Raw genomic sequence first — 19,681 nt, 5'->3', positions numbered from 1 at the left:
CTGCCGTGAACCCAGCCTGGTTTAGCTCTGGGGGCGGTAGCTCTGTGACCAGTTTGACGGAGACCTTCCAGGTCTTTCTGTGCTTTATGTGTAAGATGTGGTTTGTTTTCAAGTTTGTCTCAGTTCAGATAGGACAACCCTGGAGTGTGTCTTCCTGTGAGAGGAGAGACAGACCTTTAAGGGTTCGGACAGCCTCACAGCTGAGGAAACATGGGCGTGTCATGTTTATCTCCTCCCTCCCCACCCCCAACAGGCGGTCTACATAGGCTGCTGTTCTAACATTCTTCCAGAAGCTTCGTCCCGCCCAGCTGTGATCTCAGGGTGGCTGGGGAGGGCAAGGAGAGAGCCGCTCCCTTTGTCCTCTGGAGTGCCCAGTTGACTGTGCCCATCACAAGGCTGTGGCTTGGACAGAGGCGGGCAGACCTGGCCATCACTATCCTTCCTGCGGTTAGTTCATGAAGGGCCATCCGTGACCGTGGACGGGTCCACACCTGCAGGTGGAGCTCTGTTTTGAAAGAACGTGCTTTCCTTAAACTGAAGTCATCTCTATGTATATAATCTATATACATAAAAGGCTAATATGCTAAGTGTCCGACCGGTCGCTATGATGTGCACTGACCACCAGGGGACAGATGCTCAATGCAGGAGCTGCCAAGCGGCAGTGACTTGGCAGCAGTGGTTCTCAGGTGATGCACCCCAAAACCAGAGAGGAGGGAGCCTGGTTGATTCCTCGCGGGGCCGCGCGATTCCACCTTCGGCCGTGGGTTATGTTGTGGCTGGGGCGCTGTCGGCCCTGAACCTGGTTACTGCTCACTGCGCTTGCGTTCCACACCCTGCACGACAGCAACTTTGCCGAGTGCCCTCTCCCACTCCGGGACCCTCGGGGGATGTCGGGGAGCAGGTTTCGGCCCAATCCCCACAGGCCAGGCCGAGGGACCCCACCTGGTGGAGGGACCCCGCTCACTCCACAGACGCTGGGGAGGGACTGCGGGAGGTTGGCTCCAGGACGTGTCCAGCCCGTCTCACCCAGTCCCGCCCCGCCGGCCACCTTCTAATTAATTTCCTTTCAATGTGCACGAATCTGTGCACTGGGTCACTAGTAGTTGTGTAAAATATTTTGGGAAGAAAACAGGCGATTTTAGCCTATACTAAAATGATGTCCTTGGCCTCCTTGCTGCACACTCAGTGTGGCGGCCGCAGGCTCCCACTCCAGCCCCTGAGTCCACAGGAGCAGGCTCTGAAGGCGTGTGGCGTGTCTCATGCCTGTGCTGTGAAGCCCTGGTGCCAGCTACTGTTGTGACTGCATGTTCTAGTGTCAGACCTGATGAGTTTAGGAGGAAGCTCTGTCTGTAATACCAAATGTGATGCAAAACTGTTCCTAAGCCCATTCACTTCACCCCGGTTGCCAAGTCCTTCCCATGCTGCCTTGGGCAGTGGGCGTCCCACACCACCACTCCCGTGGGAAGCCTGCAACACGTGGCACTCCCAGGCACCCGTCTCCCCCCCCCCCCCCCCAAGCCGGTGCCCTGGGTCTGCAGTCTCCCTCCCTCAGCGTCTCGACACCCTCAGCCGGGTCCTGCCCCTCCCCTCCTCACAGTGACCTGTGCTCACCTCCTCCTACCTGCCAGGTGGTGGCTCCTCCCTGCTGGTGGCCCTGTAATATGTGTCCTGGTGAGCAGGAGCCCTGAGCACGCTGGCAGTGCAGGAGGCACGCTCCCACCCCGAGGTGACACAGAGCAGGCCCTCAGAGAATGGTTCTTGGTTTGGAAAAGCTTGCTAACAACACAGAGGGACACACCTTTCAGTTCACGCTAACTCCATGGAGGGCTGAGTGAGCTCCCTGGCTTGTGGCCTCTCGATGGTGAGTTAGAGGCAAACGAGCGGATGGTCCAGCACCTGCTTCCTCCTGTCCTGACACGGGTCACTCAGGACTGTGTGCGAGTCCTGCTCGGGAGGGTCGCTGTCGCTGCTGCGTCATCGGGTGTGGGGGACACGATGGCCCGCAGGTGGGGTTCAGCATGGCGGCAGCGAGCGAGCTCAGGTCAGCTCTGACCTAAACAGCAGGCACGGGGGCTGGTTTCCCCCGCACCAGTCTGGTGCAGCCTGTCTGCCTTGTAGAAGAGTCACAATGGTACGGGTGTTTCTGAAAAGGCGCCATAGGTCCCACCTCCTCTGTTACGTGTGTGTGTGTGTGTGTAAAGTGGTGCTGTGAGCGTGTTCCTCTGACACGTGTCTCTCCTTCCAGTTCCAGTTACTCTTCTGATGCCCTGGATTTCGAGACTGAGCACAAATTGGACCCCGTGTTTGATTCTCCAAGAATGTCCCGGCGTAGCTTGCGCCTGGCTACCACTGCGTGCAGCACTGAGGGGGGCCAGGCGGGGGACGCTGACTCCTGCCTCGGCAGCACAGCCTCCCTGAAGGACAGAACGGCCAGGTGAGCCCCGCCTTGGTGCTCACACATGAGCTCACACCGGGTAGAGCCCAGCGCACACACTGGTGGTCTGTAAGACCAGCTCTTGGATCTGAGGACAGGCGTGCACACAGACCCACAAGTGGTCTCGTGGCTGTGCTGCCAGTAGGGCTGTTGGCGTTGGTGTGCTGAGGGCAAGGCTCCCCAGGTCTGCAAGCCTGGGGAGGGTGTGGGTGCCCCTCACGTGGGCACAGGCCGCCAGAGGCTGCTAGGGGCGGGGCCATTGCAGCCAGTCTGTTACTAAAACCTGTGCAGCACCAGACTGCCCGTGCCCGCGCCCAGAGGAGCAGTGGGCGAGCTCGGTGTGCGTTCGAAACAGAGTGGAACTGAAGGTCTCCTGTGGGCCACGTGAGAGTGGCAGGTTCCCCTGCAGGCTCTTCTGTCGGGAGCGGGGAAGGTGCTGTTAGGGATGCTGCTGGCCAGCGGGGCTGGATGGCGTCTACAGCCCTGCTCTGGTCGGGGTCCTCTCGGAGTTTAGAGACGGGGTTTGCACCTCCCTCCCCCTGGAGACTCAGCAATAGACCACGAGCTGCAGTGGTTACAGCTGTGCCTACTGCCAGCTCCCACCCAGCACTGCTCCCTCAAGGGGCTTCTGCTCCTGGTCTTAGCGATATGCAGGGTCTGAAAGCGTTAGAGTTCAAGGCCTTCACCTTTGTCACTTGTGCCCACGGGGAATGGGGGTTCTTTTAGATTACAGCCTCTGCTTGCCGGACTTAATGTCTTTCCTGGTGACTGAGGAGTGGAATGGGGTGTGCGAGTGTGTGGTCACTTGGTTTAAAAAGGAAGGGGGGGGTAGACTTAGAAATCATATGCTTTTTTATTTTTATATTTAGGCTGTTTTTATACGAGGTTATTTTAAGTTTTAACCACGACAGTTTTAGAAGGAGCTCTTGGACCCCAGCTTAGGACTCCGTTTCCAGATCAGTGGGTGTTTCATTACAGCAGAGAGATGTACAGAGATGCTGCCTTAGAAATGCATTGTGTAGCCCGGCCGCGTGGCTCAGTGGTTGCACATGGACCCATGAACCAGGAGGTCACTGTTCCATTCCCAGTCACAGCACATGCCGGGTTGCGGACTCGATCCCCAGAGTGGGACATGCAAGAGGCAGCCGATCGATGATTCTCTCTCATCATTGATGTTTCTGTCTCTTCCTCTCCCTTCCTCTCTGAAATCAATAAAAATATATATATTTTTTAATTTTTAAATGCTGTGTTTATTCTCAAAGGTTTTGTGTGTGTGAAATATAATCCTTTTGTATTTACAAGAAAAAGTCTATGAACTTACTCCTTACTCCTTTCTTTTTAGAACAGCAAAGCAGCACAGCAGTGCGAGCAAACTGGCTTTTAGTGTAAACCGCCCCTCGAGGCACGTTGCTGCTGGCCAGAGCAGCGGTCTGCAGGGCGCGGCCTGTCTACGGCCGCCCGTGCTGGACGAGTCTCTGATCCGAGAACAGACCAAAGTGGACCACTTCTGGGGTGAGTTGTCTGCGTGTGATTACTGCTCAGACTGTTCGGGACGGAGGGAGGTAATGGCCAGTGGAGCCCCGTGAGGTCAGATCTTCCTCAGGCTCAGAAAGCCCACACGGGAAGCCGCATAGGACGTCACCGTCGGCTGGTCAGGTAGCAGGCGGAGAGCCGCTGGTCAAGCGCGTCCTTGTGGTCACTGGCCGTCCGTGAGCAGTGAGCTCAGGCTCCCTCGGCCTCGGCAGTGGGCAGGCCGTTTGTGAGCCATTGGACAGCACCCAGAGTGGACACAGTGACTGAGCTGACTTGACTGAAGGCAGCCATTGGGCGACCCCACTCCTGCCAGGAATGGCAGGCTGCGGGCGGCAGCTCTGATGGGCGCAGACCGTGCGGCGTCCCCTCCATGCCCTGGCCGGCCTCAGGGACAGAAGGCCTGGGCTGTTCCAGGGAGTGAGGCAGCGAGCGGGGGGTGGGGGGTGGGGCGGGGGGGGTTACCGTGTCTGAGAAACGGCTGGTCCCGCAAGTCCTGCCTGCATGCTGCGTCCTTAGCACCGGCAGTGTGCGCATGTGGGTGCATGCCTGCGTTTTCGTCAATGTCCTTCCACCGCCGTCAGAAGACGGTGTGTATGTATTGGAGAAATTGCCATTGACGTTAGGCGTGTCAGGAAGTAAATCTTGACCAGCGCCATAACGCTGAGTCATTAACCACTGTAACCTTTCCTTTTTGGAGTGGGTTTTGCTCTGTTCTGATCATTTGAGCTCAATTGCAAAAATGTGTGTGTTTTAGGTCTTGATGATGATGGAGATCTTAAAGGTAATGACTCAGTCCTTTTTCTGCCCTTCGTTTTAAGATAGAGTGTGAGTGAGGGTCCACAGGTTGTGAGCAGCAGGCCCCCTCTGCTTTTTGAAACCCTCAGGTGGAAATAAAGCTGTCGTTCAGGGAAATGGCAAGGTGGCCGCAGATGCAGCCTGGAGCAACGGCTACACCTGCAGGGCCTGCACCCTGCTGTCCGAGCGCCAGGACACGCTCCCCACGCACGGCGCCTCCTCCAGGGTCTACTCGAGGGACAGGAGTCAGAAACGTAAGTCCCGCTCACTTGTTTAAGAGGTAGGAAAAGGTTCCACGTCCCCTCTTACAAACCTGCCATCACAGGCCTCAGCATCTGCACTTTTTCTGTCGTAGACTTGAACTCAAAATTATCCTATAAAAGTTTAAGAAATGCACCAAAAAGTAGCTGTGCTCCTTCTTATCCTCTTTCAACTTACGTTTATTTAAAAATATATTTTGGCCAAAACCGGTTTGGCTCAGTGGATAGAGCGTCGGCCTGCAGACTGAAAGGTCCCAGGTTTGATTCCGGTCAAGGGCATGTACCTTGGTTGTGGGCACATCCCCAGTAGGAGATGTGCAGGAGGCAGCTAACCAATGTTTCTAACTCTCTCTCCCTTCCTCTCTGTAGAAAATCAATAAAATATATTAAAATATATATATATATATATATTTTTTTATTGATTTCAGAGAGGAAGGGAGAGGAGGAAAGAGATAGAGTCATTGATCACCTGCCTCCTGCACACCCCACACTGGGGATTGAGCCCGCAACCCAGGCGTGTGCCCTGACCAGGAATCAAACCCAAGACCTCCTGGTTCATGGGCTGACGCTCAACCATTGAGCCACGCCAGTCAGGCCATCAACTTACATTTCATGTGGTTAGTGTTTCTGCCCTGGGAGTGTCTGAAAGTCTATAAAGTTGCACTTAGATGAAGCTGCTGGGACTGTGCGGTCACTTTCAGACACACGTGCACCCACGGAGCAGCTCCACGGGGCGCCTTGCCTCCCGCCGGAGGGGCTCATGCCAGCAGGAGGGAGGGCGCAGTCCCTAGTCTCCAGATTCGTGATCGAGGGAGCTTCATTTCGGGGACAGCTCAGCCCTGGCCTGTTGGGGTGGCAGCTTCACTTCCTGTCCCCGCGGGCAGCCACGGCACCGGCAGCAAGTGCTGGAGCATGCAGGCCCTGGGGGGGGCTCTGGAGCTATGCGACTGTTGGAACTTCCATGGCCTCCGCAGGCCGGGCTGCAGGGCTGCCTCCTGCCCCAGAGCTGCAGGCCTCCCTCCAGGTTCTGTCGTGTGGCTGAGATGCCCCTGCTGGCTCCGGTCCTCCACCCCCCGCCCCCCGACTTCCTGCCTGTGGTCCCTGCTCCCATGCTCGTGGGAGGCTGGGGAGCCCTGGGCTGAAACTGCATCACCTCGCTTCCGAGTCCTTGCTCCTGTGTGCTCAGTGTTGGTCAGCCTGCAGGGCTGGAGGCCACACCCGGCAGGTGACCAGGTAGGGACAGAAGGTGCCAGGAGAGTAGGGCTGTGTTTGAGCATGAGTGTGCTCAGTTAACATTTCTCAGGTGACTGTGGACATAATGGACGATGGTACCAGGACTCAGAGGTCTTGTCACAGCTGCTGATGCTTGTGGTTCTGTCTGCTGTGGCGTTAGGGACACAATAGGAAAGCAGAAAGGGGAGGTGAGGGTAGATGAACAGGAGGACTTCCTTTCTAACATGGCGACGCATCGAACCTGGGTAGGCCATGTGGAGCCCGCATCGCCAAGCACTCCCTCTGCTGTGGGCTCTGCCCCAGTGTCCTGGCCTCCTGGCAGCACTGCCTGTCCCCACCCTGCAGGCTGCCACACTGAGGCTCAGCTGTGCTGTGTGTCCACGTCCTGCCTGGTTCAGGGTTCGGGATCTGGAGAAGGGCCGCGCGTAAATGACAGACAAGACAAGAAAAATAATAATTTGGAAATATTGGGGGCCAGGCGGAAAGCCCAATGCAAGGGAAAGGACGTCCCTTTGTGCCCAAGCCTTGCCAACCTTTTATTTAATTTTGGATACACATCTAGGCCTTACACCGGTAATTGCAGTAACAGACAGACTATCTTAAAGGTCGGTAAATATTAGAAGGATTTACTCTGAGACTGTTTGGTCAGGAAATAGCTTGAGCCCCATTGTCTGGACTAAACAATCAGTGCATAGCTCTGGCCCTTGCCAGGGCTCAAGGTTCACCAGCATCCGGGCTCCTTGTTTACATTCTCTGATAGTGAAGACAATGGGTGATGGAGCTCGGGGCTGGCCGCGGGCATCTTGCCTGCAGGTGCCGTCCCGGGATCCCACTGACCCGGTCACTGTCCCCCTGCGGCTCTAGGAGGGTCTCAGCCCAGAGACTTGCCAGTTCTTCATATTTTCATACTTTAAACATTTTTCAGTCTGATGGGTGGAAATTGGGACTTTGGTGTTTTTTTATCGGGGGCCTGACCCTGCGTTACCTCTTAATAAATGGCTCTGCTTTCCAGCCTCTGTTCAGAGTGCAGGCAGCGTAACAGGCTCTTAGAGAAGTGCCAGCCCCCGGGGTCGACTGCTTCACAAAGCCGTTTGCAAAAAAGCTCTATTTTTATTTATTTATTTTTTTTAATTTTACTTCCTTTTTTAAAAAATATATTTTATTGATTTTCCACAGAGAAGAAAGGAGAGGGATAGAGAGTTAGAAACATCGATGAGAGAGAAACATCGACCAGCTGCCTCCTGCACGCCCCCCAGTGGGGATGTGCCCGCAACCCAGGTACATGCCCTTGACCGGAATCGAACCCGGGACCCCCCAGTCCGCAGGCCGACGCTCTCTCCACTGAGCCACACCGGTTCGGCTACTTTTACTTTTTTAAAATGACTCCAACCCCCTCCCCCCCAGCCCGCTGCCTCCTGCCCGTCGTCTGAGTCGCTAAGGCTTTTCTGCACAGGGCAGTGTGAGCCGAGGTTCAGAGCGCCTCCTCGCAGACCGGGTGGTCTCCAGTGGGCGGTGCGCTCGCCCGGTGGGGCAGGTGCTCACCCACCCTCAGTGACGTGAAGAAGCTTTTCCAGGAATAAAGGTTTCTAGCAACTGAACCTTTAGCGTACCCCCCCACGCATGTTAGGGCCACAGAGGGAACGTGTCAGGGTCCCACCGTGTGTCCTGGAGCCCAGGCGCTGATGGAGGCGCGCTGTGCGACAAGGCCTGGTGCAGCGGCTCCGTGAGTGCACAGCGCCTCTGTCTGGGCCCCTCGAGTGCTGTGGCAAGGACCTGGGAGGTGCGCTGGCCTCCCCTGGCATCCGTCCTCCAGGCGGCAGTGCAGGAGGAGCATGTGTGTGAGCAGCAGTGGGTGAGGTGAGCTCAGACGGGGTCTCGTGTGAAGATGGCCAGAGAGAGACTCGTGGCGGCAGCTCCGCCTCGTCAGGGTGGCGGTCCACTCCCGGCAGTGCCCTTGTTGTCACCTTCCCCAGGTGTTGTCTGGTGTCCATTTACAAAGCGATTCTGGTTTGCTTGACGCGAATGGTTTGGCTCTGATTGTCGGGGAGGAAATGCTGGCTTTGTGGGAGGCAATTAACTGTGTCCACGGTTTTTTGATAGGCGGTGCGTCTCTCTACGTGGATAGGATTCTGTGGCTGGCCACGTACACTTCGTCATCCTTTTCATCATTCTTAGTGCAACTTTTTCAAGTGGTTTTAATGAAGCTCAATTATGAATCAGAAAATTCCAAATTGAAAAGCTATGAATCAAAAGATCGTGAATCAGAAAGCTATAAGTCAGAAAGCCATGACTCACAAGGTACTTCAATACGTTTTTTCTCTTTTTTCCACCAAATAATGCTTTCGAGGTGGAGACAGCGCTCCTTTCCCGCGTGGCGCTCACGCTGCTGCTCGCACGGGCTCAGGCTTTCCTCTGGGAGCTGGCGGAGGGCTTCCTGTCTTTTGTGTGTGGCTCCGTTTTCTGACAGTTGACCAGTGTTTAAACATTTTTAAGTCACTTTTAAAAAAATATATTTCTTTATTGATTTCAGAGAGGAAGGGAGAAAGAGAGAGAGAAACATCAATGATGAGAGAGAATCATTGATCGGCTGCCTCCTGCACGCCCCTTCCGGGGATCAAGCCTGTAACCCAGGCACATGCCCTTGGCCGGAATCGAACCTGGGACCCTTCAGTCCGCAGGTTAATGCTCTATCCACTGAGCCAAGCTGGCTAGGGCTTAAGTCACTTTTTAAAAATCCTCATGCGAGGATATGCTTACGGATTTATTTTCGTTTTTAGAGAGAGGGGCAGTGGGGAGGAGAGAGAGGGGGGGACATCCATCAGTTGCCTGGCATGTGCCCTGGCTTGGAATCGAATCCCCACCCTTTGGGTGTACGGGAGGACGCTCCAACCACCTGAGCCACACGGCCAGGGCTTTAAGCCACCTTTTAAATAAAAATTTAATATGCTCAGTTTCTGATTCTCTTTTAAAGCAAAAACAACTTATTTGAATGGCATTTAGAACGATGTTTGGATGCATTTAGGCGGCCCCTGTGCATTGTGTTGGTGGGCGCACTGTTTAGCTAGGGGGCCTGAAACTCTCTTCCTGTCTCCTGTGCTCCTGCCTGAGCGAGCCCCCAGCTGTGCTGAGCCGGTGGCGCACGTGTGCTCTGCCTGCCCGGCTCCTGGGCCGAGGAGGCGCTGGAACGCGGAGCTCTCTAAGCCTCTTCTGCGTGTGTTGCAGCTCGTTCCGATCCCTGTGGGAGGAGGACAGTAACAGAGTTTCTCAGAGAGGACGGAGGCCTCAGTGTAAATGGGGAGTCGTGTAAGTATGGCCCGTCCCGCACCTGCTCTCGGGTGAGCCCCAGGTCACACGCAGGCCCCTGACACGGGGCATCACTCCGTGAACTCGCGCCTCCCTGGCGGGGGTGGGGGCGGCCAGAGCTGCTGCTGAATCCTTAACGATAGAAGCTCATGCCACCAGCTTCATTGGCTTTGTCTTTTCTCTTTTTCATAATCGAGTTTCCTCATTTTTTCAAACTGCCATTGTTGTGCACAGTTTTCGAATGGACAGGGTTTGCACATTAACTGCTTGTCACCACCACCCGCAGGCGATGATTATCGGGGGACGGGCACGGAGCACCTCGAAACCCACACAGCCACCTCCCTGTGGTCCTCCAGGACAGAGAGGGCAGCAGGGACCACGCGGCCCATCCTGTCTCGTGCAGGTTGTCTCTCACTCTGCTCCATTCTTGTCATGTTCTCCACAAATGCCTGTTGGTCCTTGTCCACATTTGGGATCCAGATGCCCATTAAAAAAAGACAGGATTTGAGCTAACTTTGGTTTAAAGTATGGAGACTCTCTCTCTTGAAAGCGTATTTGTAAGTGTATTTAGTATGAATTAAATGAATGAAAAAAGAACTTACTTGAGGTTTAATGAAAGGGTTAGCAGAGGCTGGTGTGGGAACGCATCCTGCTCAACGACGGCCGTCTGCCCCGCCCCGGGCAGCAGGGAGGTGCCCGTGGAGTTCGGGGTCTCCGGTTTGTAGCTGTAAGTTTCTTGGTAAAGGGGCACCTTTTTAGGGCAGCTTTTTTTTTTTTTTTTTTTTTTAAAGCTGAGCTTCGAAAATAGTTGTCAACTGTTAATTAATAAACATAAAACAGTCGACTTTTAAAACCCTCTTAAACCATATTTCTTTGCATATCGGCCGTGTTGGAATTACGTAATAGTTTCAGGAGTCGGCACACACGTGCTAATAGGAGTGGATAACTCAACAATCACTTAAAAACGAAGCAGGATGGCTTTGGAGCTGTGTCGTGCGGGATGTGCACTGTGACATGGCGCTGTGTGTGTGCTGCTCGCACCCCGTGCCGCTGTGCTCCAGAGCCCTCCCACTGGGAAGCGGTGGCCCGTTGGTTTCCATCTGGTCCCGAGTGGTCCTGTCTCAGCTGAGCGTGCTAACGGGTGTCTGCGGGGTTTTGCGTACCTCTGTCCGTGTGAGGCCGGCAGACACCGCCGCCAGTCTGTGCGCAGCTGCCCCGCCATGGCCTCCCGGGCGGGCGTCCCGTCTGCGCCCGCGGGCAGGAGGGAGGGAGGCGTTCACACAGCAGCCTCTCCTGAGTTCATGTCAGTGTCTTGCTTCGATGCTTTGTTTTTGTTTTTCTTGAGAAGGGAGTCGAGTTCCTCAGGGGAGAATTGGGGTAAAATCAGACCAGCAGGTGTTTTCTGCCGTGTGGTCGCTGTGGCGAGCGGGTGCTGGGGGGCTTGTGTGTGAGTGTGCCCCGCACGCGTCTGTCTGCCGCAGGTCACGTCGCGGAGCGGGCGCTGTGGAGGATCGGCGCTGCAGGGCGGTCTGTGTCGCAGGCCGTGTGGTCGGCCCTCTGGTTGGCCGCGGCGGCTCCAGGTGGTTATGCTGGCTCTGGGCTCACTCTCCCGGGCTGGGCGGCTAACACGGCAGTGAACGACTCCCCTAACCCACGGACACCCCCGCCTGGCCCGTGCTTGCTCCCCTGTGGCGAGCTTCCTTCTGGGCTTGGTGCATGGGCTCTGTCCTGTGTCTGGCCGCCTGGTTCGGCCGTAACTGAGATGCATGCTCTGGGTCCCCTCCCAGTCGTGTCTGGTGTGCTGATGAGCACTCTGTGTGGCTGCAGCCTCTGCTGTCCATGTTGGAGCGTGTGGATTCCTGCTGTGCTGACCAGCACCCCTTAACATACCTGCTCCTGAACTGTCCGTCTGTCCGTCAGTTTCCCGGTGCTCCCAGCTTGGCTGTCACTGAACGGTTCGCTTAGGAGCCTGGCTTTCCCGAGAGCACTCCCCGAGACGGTCTGTGTGCCCTCTTTCAGGGACAGCAGCCTCTGGGCTGTTCTGGTGGCTGGGGAGCGGATGGTACCAGTTGGTGACTTTGATTTCTTGGCTGAACGTGTTTCTTCTTACAAGGTAAGGACCTGACATCACACCCGCTGTGTGTTTTAAAGAACTGATTTTGAGCCCTAGCCAGTGTGGCTCAGTGGATGGAGCTTCAGCCTGTGGGCTGAAGGGTCCCAGGTTCGATTCCGGTCAAGGGCATGTACCTTGCTTGCAGGCTCCTCCCTGGCCTGGGCCCTGTCAGGGTGCCCGCAGGAGGCAACCCATCGATGTGTTTCTTTCACATGGATGTTTCTCTCTGTCTTCCCCTCTCTCTTCTAGTCTCTCTAAAACAGTGGTTCTCAACCTTCTGGCCCTTTAAATACAGCTCCTCATGGTGTGACCCAACCATAAAATTATTTTCGTTGCTGCTTCATAACTGTCATGTTGCTACTGTGAGGAATCGTCATGTAAATATCTGATATGCAGGATGGCCTTAGGCGACCCCTGTGAAAGGGTCGTTCGACCGCCAAAGGGGTCGCGACCCACAGGTTGAAAACCACTGCTTTAGAAGATCAATGGGAAAATATCCTTGGGTGAGGATTAACAAAAAACAAACAAACTGATTTTGTGCTAATTGTAGGACATCATTTGATTTATTGTTTTATAATGATTTAGTTTATACTTATAGTCTTGTAGTATGGTATGTTAAAGCCCTACGTTCACGTGTCATTTCATGTTTTACGAAATGCTTTCATGTTCTTACGGGAGGGTCACTGAGGGAAGAGGCCCTGTCAGTGCTGGGGCAGCTCCCACGGCCCAGGTTACCTGGGGGCCCATGAGCGAGGCGCCCCCCCTTCCCGCCAGCCCCCTCCCCCCGCCGTGCTCCCAGCGTGGCCCGTGTGTGATGGTTGACGTGGGCCCAAGCCACCCCTTAGAGGCCGGGCTCCTGTAGTGGAGACACACTGGTGGGGAAACTAACTGCATTTCTGTGGGCTCCTCAGGGACTCGGGGGCAGCGGGAGGTGTCACCTGGAGAGGTCAAGTGAACGGGGACCCTGCCTTGTGCTTCCTCACGGCAAATGTTTTCCGGGTTCCTAGGTGCCTTCGGGATATTTGCAAGTTTCTCATCTTGCTCATCCCACTGCTCCTCCTGCTCGGTGAGTAAGCTGTGACTACCCACATCGGGAGGTGCTTCCTGAGCGTTGGCATCAGTGCCCTTTGTGGGAGGCGGGTGTGCCTGGGCCGACCGCGTGGTTTTCTCTCCTTCAAGGTGCCGGCCTTTCCTTACGAGGCCAGGGCGGCTTCCTCTCCCTCCTGCCTGTGTTCAACTGGACACACACCCTCAGAACACAGAGAGTGGATGACCCCAAAGACATGTTCACACCTGAGACTTCTCACCTGAGCCAGCCTCCAGAGGTAACCAATTAAAAGCCCTCACCTGGCATTGCAGGTGCAGGGGAGCCCTGTTTTAAGAAATACTTTTAAATATCAAGCTCCTTAAATGCTCTGAAATAGTACAGATAATGCATCTGTAAAGTAACCTCCTAATCCAGTTAATTTAACTTGAAGAATAGAGTGCTCATTGCTCGGAAAATACAGAAAGCACAGAGAGGAAAGCGAACACCACCACTAGCTTGCCATGTGGGGACTCCACTAACGGGCATGTTTGCATAGTTTCCTTTCATGTATCTGTGTGCGTTATAGTTGACATTTTGCTGTAATATTCTGTCTTGGAGCTTTTGGGGGGGGGGTTGTTAAAGATTTTTTGATTTTTAGAGAGAGAGGAAGGGAGAGAGAAAGAGAGTGACACATCGATGGGCTGCCTCCCGCACACCCCCTACTGGGTGGATCCCGAAACCTGGCACGTGCCTCGGCCGTGAATGAAGTGGCGACACCTTGGTGCACAGGGTGACCCCAGCCACAGCCACCCCGGCCAGGGCTCTGCTTTTGGCTTTGGCCTGCCCAGTAGTGAGGTTACCTGATGCCGGTTTGATGTCTCACTCGCGTTGTTGTGGGAACGTCCCCTTCCTACTTTAGGGTGCTGCGGAGCCGTCGCCCTGGCGTTGGATGAGTGAGGTGGAGAGGCAGGTGACCTCTCTGTCCGGACAGTGTCAGAGCCGCGACGAGAAGCTTCGAGAACTGACAGCTTCGCTCCAGAAGCTGCAAGTGCGGGTGGACCAGATGGACGACGGGGGTGCCGGGGTGTCCTCCCTGGTGACAAGCATGGTGGGGCAGCACTTGAAGGACCTTGGAGCCAGTGGGCTGCTGGGCTCCCAGGTGAGGCATTTCCCTCTGGGGCCGTGGTCGGGAGGACACAGCGTGGGCCTGGCCCTGCTCTTCCTTTTGGACCTTAGGGCGTCGGCATCAGTGTGCGGAGGGTGGGCTGGCGGCTCTTCCCTGAGGACACCAAGTCATTAGACATGTGCGCAGCGGGCGTGGCTCCAGGGGGGAGGGGGGCGGGGGGGGGCAGCAGTACTGGTCACAGCTCAGAGTCCCACCCAGAGCCCGGGTCCCCCGAGCATCTCGCTGAGGCCCGAGTGCTCTCCCGGCACGGACGCTCGTCACAGGGAGCTCCCACACAAGAGGGTGGCCAGCAGGCCGCCCCTCGTGCATATGGCTCTTTTGCTTTCTCTTTAAAGAAGAAAATGACATGTAGAAAAGGCAGGGCCCGTCTCTCTGGAGTCGAGATCTAAGTCTGGTTGGCTCAGTACGCTTGGCCCTCTGTTCTTGGCCACCTCCGACGTTTGCCTGAGCACTGGTCACGGTGACCCCAGAGGGAACCCCAGCTTGTCAGAGGCAGCCACGTGGGTGTCTTTTCTCCTGAGCTGCCGGCACGGTCTCTGGTCTCCGGCGGCGGTGGAGACGAGAGCCTGGTTGGTGGGTGGTGAGCCTTCCAGGTGCTCTGCCACGTGGTGACCAGACGCTCTCCATACTCGGGTCTTTTGTGTGGAAATAACACGCCAGGGTTTTGTTGATTTGTCGCTTACCTTTCTCTACCATTTGTCCTCATTTCTCTCCAAGGCCGACTCGGTGACCGCCCACCACGAGCAGTTCTCGCGCATCTCAGACGTGGAGGACCTTCTGGGGAAGCTGGCGGGAAAGGTGGAGGTACTCCTTCTCGTCGCTGTGGCCTCGGCAACGTGCTCTCCCACGTGAGAGCCACGAGGGCCGGTGTTCGCACGCCCCGGCCTTGGAAGTGCCCTTTCGGGGCGTCTGCTGCCGGCTCCAGGGTTTCCCTGGGAGGTTCCGTGTGTGGCCGTGATGCTTCATGAGCATGTCCAGCTCATGGTCCGAGGTGTCTTTCTAGGGGAGGCCTGCACCCAGGGATCGGTCAGGGCTGCAGACGCCAGGGGCCGGCCGAGTCTGCGCCTCCCGTTTGTCACAGCCACCTCCAGAGGCACCTTGTGTGCAGACGAGAAGTCAGTTTCTGGAGGGAAAGTCTGTGTCTCAGATGCTGATGGAGACAGAGGACCGAGGCCAGGCGCTGGGCTGGCACAGAGCAGGACATAACAGGAGGCTGTCAGCTGACCCAGGGGGAGGCAGGGCACAGCCACGACGGAGTCAGAGCGGTGAGGCCCGCCCAGCAGGTGGGAGAAGTCCTGCTGCGGAGGCAGGGCTCACCTGTCTCCTGGGCCTGAGGCTGCGAGAAGGCCTGTCCGCCTGGCACAGAGCCCGCGCCTGCGCTTTGAGCAGACCCTGCCACCCTCCTTGGCGTGGGCGTGGGCGTTCCTGTCCTGTGCTGCCATGGAGGTGACCGCCAGGGCCCTGGGCTGGTCCGGAGCCGCGGCTGTGGGACATGCACCAGCTGCTCCTGTGTGACTGCTTCTCTCTCAGTGTCTGAAAGCAAACCCTCCCCTCCAGCCGGCAGCCTGGGCTGGGGCTGTAGGGGAGGCACCCAGGCAGACCTGTGGCTTTACGCTACTTAGGTGTGTGTAGTTCACCGCATGGGTGGCTTCATGAAAAGCCAGCATGGCATCGTGAAAACAGATGGTTTCTCGTACCTTCTAGGCCATCCAGAAGGAATTGGAGCAGACCAAGCTGAGGACAGAGAGGTAGGAGGCTCAGAGGCGCCAGGTTCGTCGTGTCGTGGGGCTGCCCCCTGGGGTGACGAGCTCCGGAGGAACACAGAGCTGTGTGTCTTCCTGGGAAGGGCCTGTTGGGTCTGCTGCTCTCCTCACAGCACCCCAAGGGCAGGGCACCCCTTTGACCTGGAGTGCTTGGAGGGCCACCCTCGGGGCACAGATAAACCCAGGCTCATGTCACAGTACGGGGGCGCGGTGCCTGGAGATCTCTGGCACGTGGGCATTGAAGCTCAGCCCTTGTCCTATGGGCAGGGCCTGCGTGTGAAACGGCCTTTGCACCACACTGCAGCCGGCCCCTCAGAGCAGGGCTCCCGCCCTTCTAGCCGTCCCTCTGCTGCCCAAACAGCCTGGTGCCTCAGCAGGTCCTGGGCTCCTCACTGCGCCCCGTGCACCCCTCTACAGCCAGCCCTCCCCCGCCCTCCAGGTTGTCTAAATACAGTACTTCACCCTTCGTTGCTCAGTGATTCCTGAGGCTCAACTGGGGACCCTGTCCCCTCGGGCTGCTGTGTCTGGCCTGCGGTCGGGCTGGACCCGTGTGCTGTGTGTCTGTGTGTGTGTGTCTGTGTGTGTGTGTCTGTGTCTGTGTCTGTGTGTGTGTGTCTGTGTGTCTGTGGTGTGTCTGTGTGTCTATCTGGCTGGCGGCCGGGCTGGACCCGTGTGCTGTGTGTCTGTGTCTGGCGGTCGCCCCCATCAGCACACGTGGGGCAGGTGCACCCTTGGGCGAGGGGGACCCTCAGGGACCCGGCCTGAGTGTGTGGAGCTCCTGTGCATGAGGCGCAGGCTGACGTCACCCACTGTGTCTGGGGCCGCACTTCTCCCGAGTTCACCGAGCCTGTCCTCCCCCCACCCCAACCGCCAGCGCGCCCGGGCAGGAGCAGCGCCTGCTGTCCATGGTGGCGCAGCTGGAGCGCGAGCTGGAGCGCCTGCGGTCAGACATGGCGGCCTGGCGGCCTCTGAGGAGCAGCTGTGAGGAGGCCCGCACGGTCCTCGGGAAGGTGAGCCTCCTCTGAGCCTAGTCTCTCCCGGGTCGTGGAGTGTGGAGCACCTGCTCCCGCTGCTGCCCGGGCCCCGTTCGGCACGGAAGTGTGCGGAGCAGTCGTGCCTGTGGGCGTTTCTGGAAACAGTTACATTTAAAGTGCTCTGTGCCCTCACCCGGGGGCCTCAGTGCTGGGTGGGCCAGGCTGGACACGGCGGCGTCTCCTCCTCCGCCCGAGGCACAGGCCCCGCTTACGCCGCGTCCCTCCCACACGTGTTCTCTGATCTGCTCCAGCCTGTCTGGGGTTCTTACATTTAACCGGGGGGTCACCCGGCCGGCGTGGCTCAGTGGCTCGGCGCAGCCTATGGAACAGGCGTCCACGGTTTGATTTCCGCTCAGGGTTGGGCGCTCGATCCCGGGGGGGGGGGGGGGGGGCGTGCAGGGGGCGGCCGATCCATGGTTCTCGCTCATCATGGATGTTTCTGTCTCTCCCTTCCTCTGAAGTCAATAAAAACATGAAAGGGGTTTGGGGGTTGTGCAGCATTTCCATGATGGACCTGAAGAGCTGGGGGACACTGCCATCGTATCTAAGGGGCGGGGCATACAGAGCCGCGTCATTTCTCGTCTGTCCTCGTGATTTTATTAGGTCGATGCCCAAGTCCGAGAGACCGTCAGGCTCCTGCTTTCCAACGACCAGCAGGACGGCTCCCTGGACTGGCTGCTGCAGAAGCTGTCGGCGCGGTTCGTCAGCAAGGCCGACCTGCAGGCTCTGCTGCGAGAGCTGGAGCTGCAGATACTGAAGAACATCACCCACCACATTTCTGTGACAAGACAGGGGCCAACCTCTGAAGCTATCATGGCCGCGGTGACCTCGGAGGGGACTTCTGGGATCACAGAAGCGGTAGGTGGGGAGGGAGGGAGGGGACTGGCGAGGGCGATGAGTGCCGGGCAGGTGGTGCCAGGGCAGGTGCCAGCCAGGGAGGTGAGAGGTGGGCGCCCAGGTGGCCCTGCTGCTGGGAGGACTACTCTGCTCACCTCTGTCCCAGAGTCTGGCTGCCTGGAGCCGCACACCTGAGGATCAGTGTCTCCCATCGCGGAACCAGGCCGCAGTGCCTGCTCTGAACCTCCGTGGCCACCACTCTGTGTGCCAGGGGCTGGGGCGGTGGGAGCCCTGTGGGCAGGGTGGGCGCCCTCCCACGCCCTTCGCGTGGCCCCGCCGGGTGCAGGCTGCAGTTTGGATTTCCCAGACATCCCCATGCCTTCATCCGCAACATAGCTCCCTGCCCGTGCTCTCCCTGAAACGCAGGCTCCGCGCCCGCCGCTAACACGTAGCCTTGTCTCCCCTCCCCTGGGTTGGGTCCCCTCCCGCGCTGCCTCCGCCCAGCAAGCTCGCGTCATCGTGAACAACGCGCTCAAGCTGTATTCCCAGGACAAGACCGGCATGGTGGACTTCGCCCTGGAGTCTGGTGGTGAGTGAGCACCTCTGGTGACTGCCCGAGGCCGCCTGCTGGCAGGTGCAGCCGAAGGGGCTGCCACTCCCCGTCCAGCACCAGGACTCACTCGGGCTGTCGGGGATCCTCCTGGCCAGTTGGTCTCCCCGCGCACAGCGCTGTGGTGAGGCCGTCAGCTAATCTCAGTGGGGGGCCTTTCCACGGCTCTAGGGCTCTTCCAGCTCTCAGGTCCCCGCACGGTGGGTGGGTGGTTGCTGTGGTCTTGAGTGTCGTGCAGTGTGTGTGTAAACGCCGCAGGTGGTACGTGCTTGTTGTGTGTCCTCGCTTGGTACGTTTTTATTGTTTTTTGAGAGAGAGAGGGAAGGGGGGAGAGAGAACATCCGAATGAGAGAAACATCGGTTGGTTGCCTCCCGCACGCACCCCAACCGGGATGGAACCCGCAATGGCCAGGGCGCTTTTTTACGAATTGAAGGCAGCACCAGAGGGACACTCACTGTGCTGTGGCCTGTTTCTGTGGTGGTCGCCGAGGCGACCTGCACAGAGGTCACGGGACGCAGGCAGTTTCTTCCCACGTCTCCCAGGAGGCTGTGCTCGCGGTGTGGATGCGGGTTCCTTCCGGAACTTGGCGAGACTCCCTCCAGCGCCTGCCTCCTGCCGGGACCACAGTCCCCAGGGACAGGTCCTCAGGCATAGAAATGCAGCAAACCAGTGGAGAGAGGGCGGGTTTCCTCAAGGAATAAGGCAAGTGTGGTCTGTTAGGGCAGCGTGCCGCCTGCCTGCAGGCTCTGGACCGAGATCTCAGGCCGATGGACTTGAGAAATCAGACTGTGGCTCGGGGAAGGGTTGGGTCCACGTACACGCCTTCTGTCACCTGATCTCTGTGACATTGGGTCACACACGGGAACGTTTCTGTGAAGAAATCGTGGCTGCTCATAGGACATGAGAGAGAGGGGCTGAATGACTTCACGTCCGGTCAGCGGGGAGGTTTTGCCACCCTACGTTTTACAGAGCATCGCGGGTTTCTGGATATGTAACATTCGGGAATTACAGATTTTCCTGGAGAAGAGTTGGTTCTTAACGCGCTGTGGTGTGTGGAAGGGTTGGAGTCTGCAGGGGGGTGGTGATCTTACACTCTGGCCACCTGTTTAGTTTGCCTCATCCCGGCAGCGTATCCCCCCAACCCCCCGGCAGCGTATCCCCCCAACCCCCCAGCAGCTGGCCGTGGGCCTTTAAGTCAGCCCTCTAACCCTCACGGGCCAGGTAGCAGCGGGGCCTGATTGGATTCCTATTGTTCTTTTAAAACCATGAGCAGCCTGGCTGGTGTGGCTCCGTTGGTTGGAGTGTTGTCCCGCGCACTGGAAGGTTGTGGGTTTGATTCCCGGTCAGGGCCCATGCCTAGGTTGTGGGTTCGATCCCCGATTGGGGTTAGGGTGGGTACAGGAGGCACAACCCATTTTTCTCACATTGATGTTTCTCTCCTTCCCCTTCCTCTCTCTAAAGTCAATAGAAACATCCTTGTGTGAGGATTTTTTAAAAAACCATGAACAAAAGTTTATTCAGAGTTGCTGTCCCAAGGGGTGCGGGCGGGTGG

At 57.3% G+C, this 19,681-nt stretch overlaps 1 protein-coding gene across 15 annotated transcripts in view; it reads left to right on the top strand.

Annotated features, from left to right (window-relative positions):
* The window catches only part of SUN1 (Sad1 and UNC84 domain containing 1), a 41,165-nt gene that overhangs the window by 16,764 nt on the left and 4,720 nt on the right, over positions 1-19,681 (top strand). For 4 of the 15 annotated variants that reach the window (XM_059699466.1, XM_059699479.1, XM_059699468.1 and 1 more), the window contains 17 exons: positions 2,246-2,434; positions 3,777-3,946; positions 4,722-4,748; positions 4,852-5,016; positions 8,356-8,553; positions 9,478-9,558; positions 9,845-9,961; positions 11,040-11,138; positions 11,578-11,671; positions 12,679-12,737; positions 12,851-12,996; positions 13,618-13,857; positions 14,602-14,688; positions 15,589-15,632; positions 16,522-16,657; positions 17,285-17,539; positions 18,023-18,107. In XM_059699466.1, the coding sequence (XP_059555449.1) occupies positions 2,246-2,434; positions 3,777-3,946; positions 4,722-4,748; positions 4,852-5,016; positions 8,356-8,553; positions 9,478-9,558; positions 9,845-9,961; positions 11,040-11,138; positions 11,578-11,671; positions 12,679-12,737; positions 12,851-12,996; positions 13,618-13,857; positions 14,602-14,688; positions 15,589-15,632; positions 16,522-16,657; positions 17,285-17,539; positions 18,023-18,107 (2,192 nt within the window). The remainder of the gene's footprint in view (positions 1-2,245; positions 2,435-3,776; positions 3,947-4,721; positions 4,749-4,851; positions 5,017-8,355; positions 8,554-9,477; positions 9,559-9,844; positions 9,962-11,039; positions 11,139-11,577; positions 11,672-12,678; positions 12,738-12,850; positions 12,997-13,617; positions 13,858-14,601; positions 14,689-15,588; positions 15,633-16,521; positions 16,658-17,284; positions 17,540-18,022; positions 18,108-19,681) is intronic. The other 11 variants (XM_059699469.1, XM_059699470.1, XM_059699472.1 and 8 more) reach the window with 11 other exon arrangements.

This window comes from Myotis daubentonii, chromosome 5 (genome assembly GCF_963259705.1).
Source record: "Myotis daubentonii chromosome 5, mMyoDau2.1, whole genome shotgun sequence".
Lineage (NCBI taxonomy): Eukaryota > Metazoa > Chordata > Mammalia > Chiroptera > Vespertilionidae > Myotis > Myotis daubentonii.
This window is presented reverse-complemented; position numbering and strand designations above follow the sequence as displayed.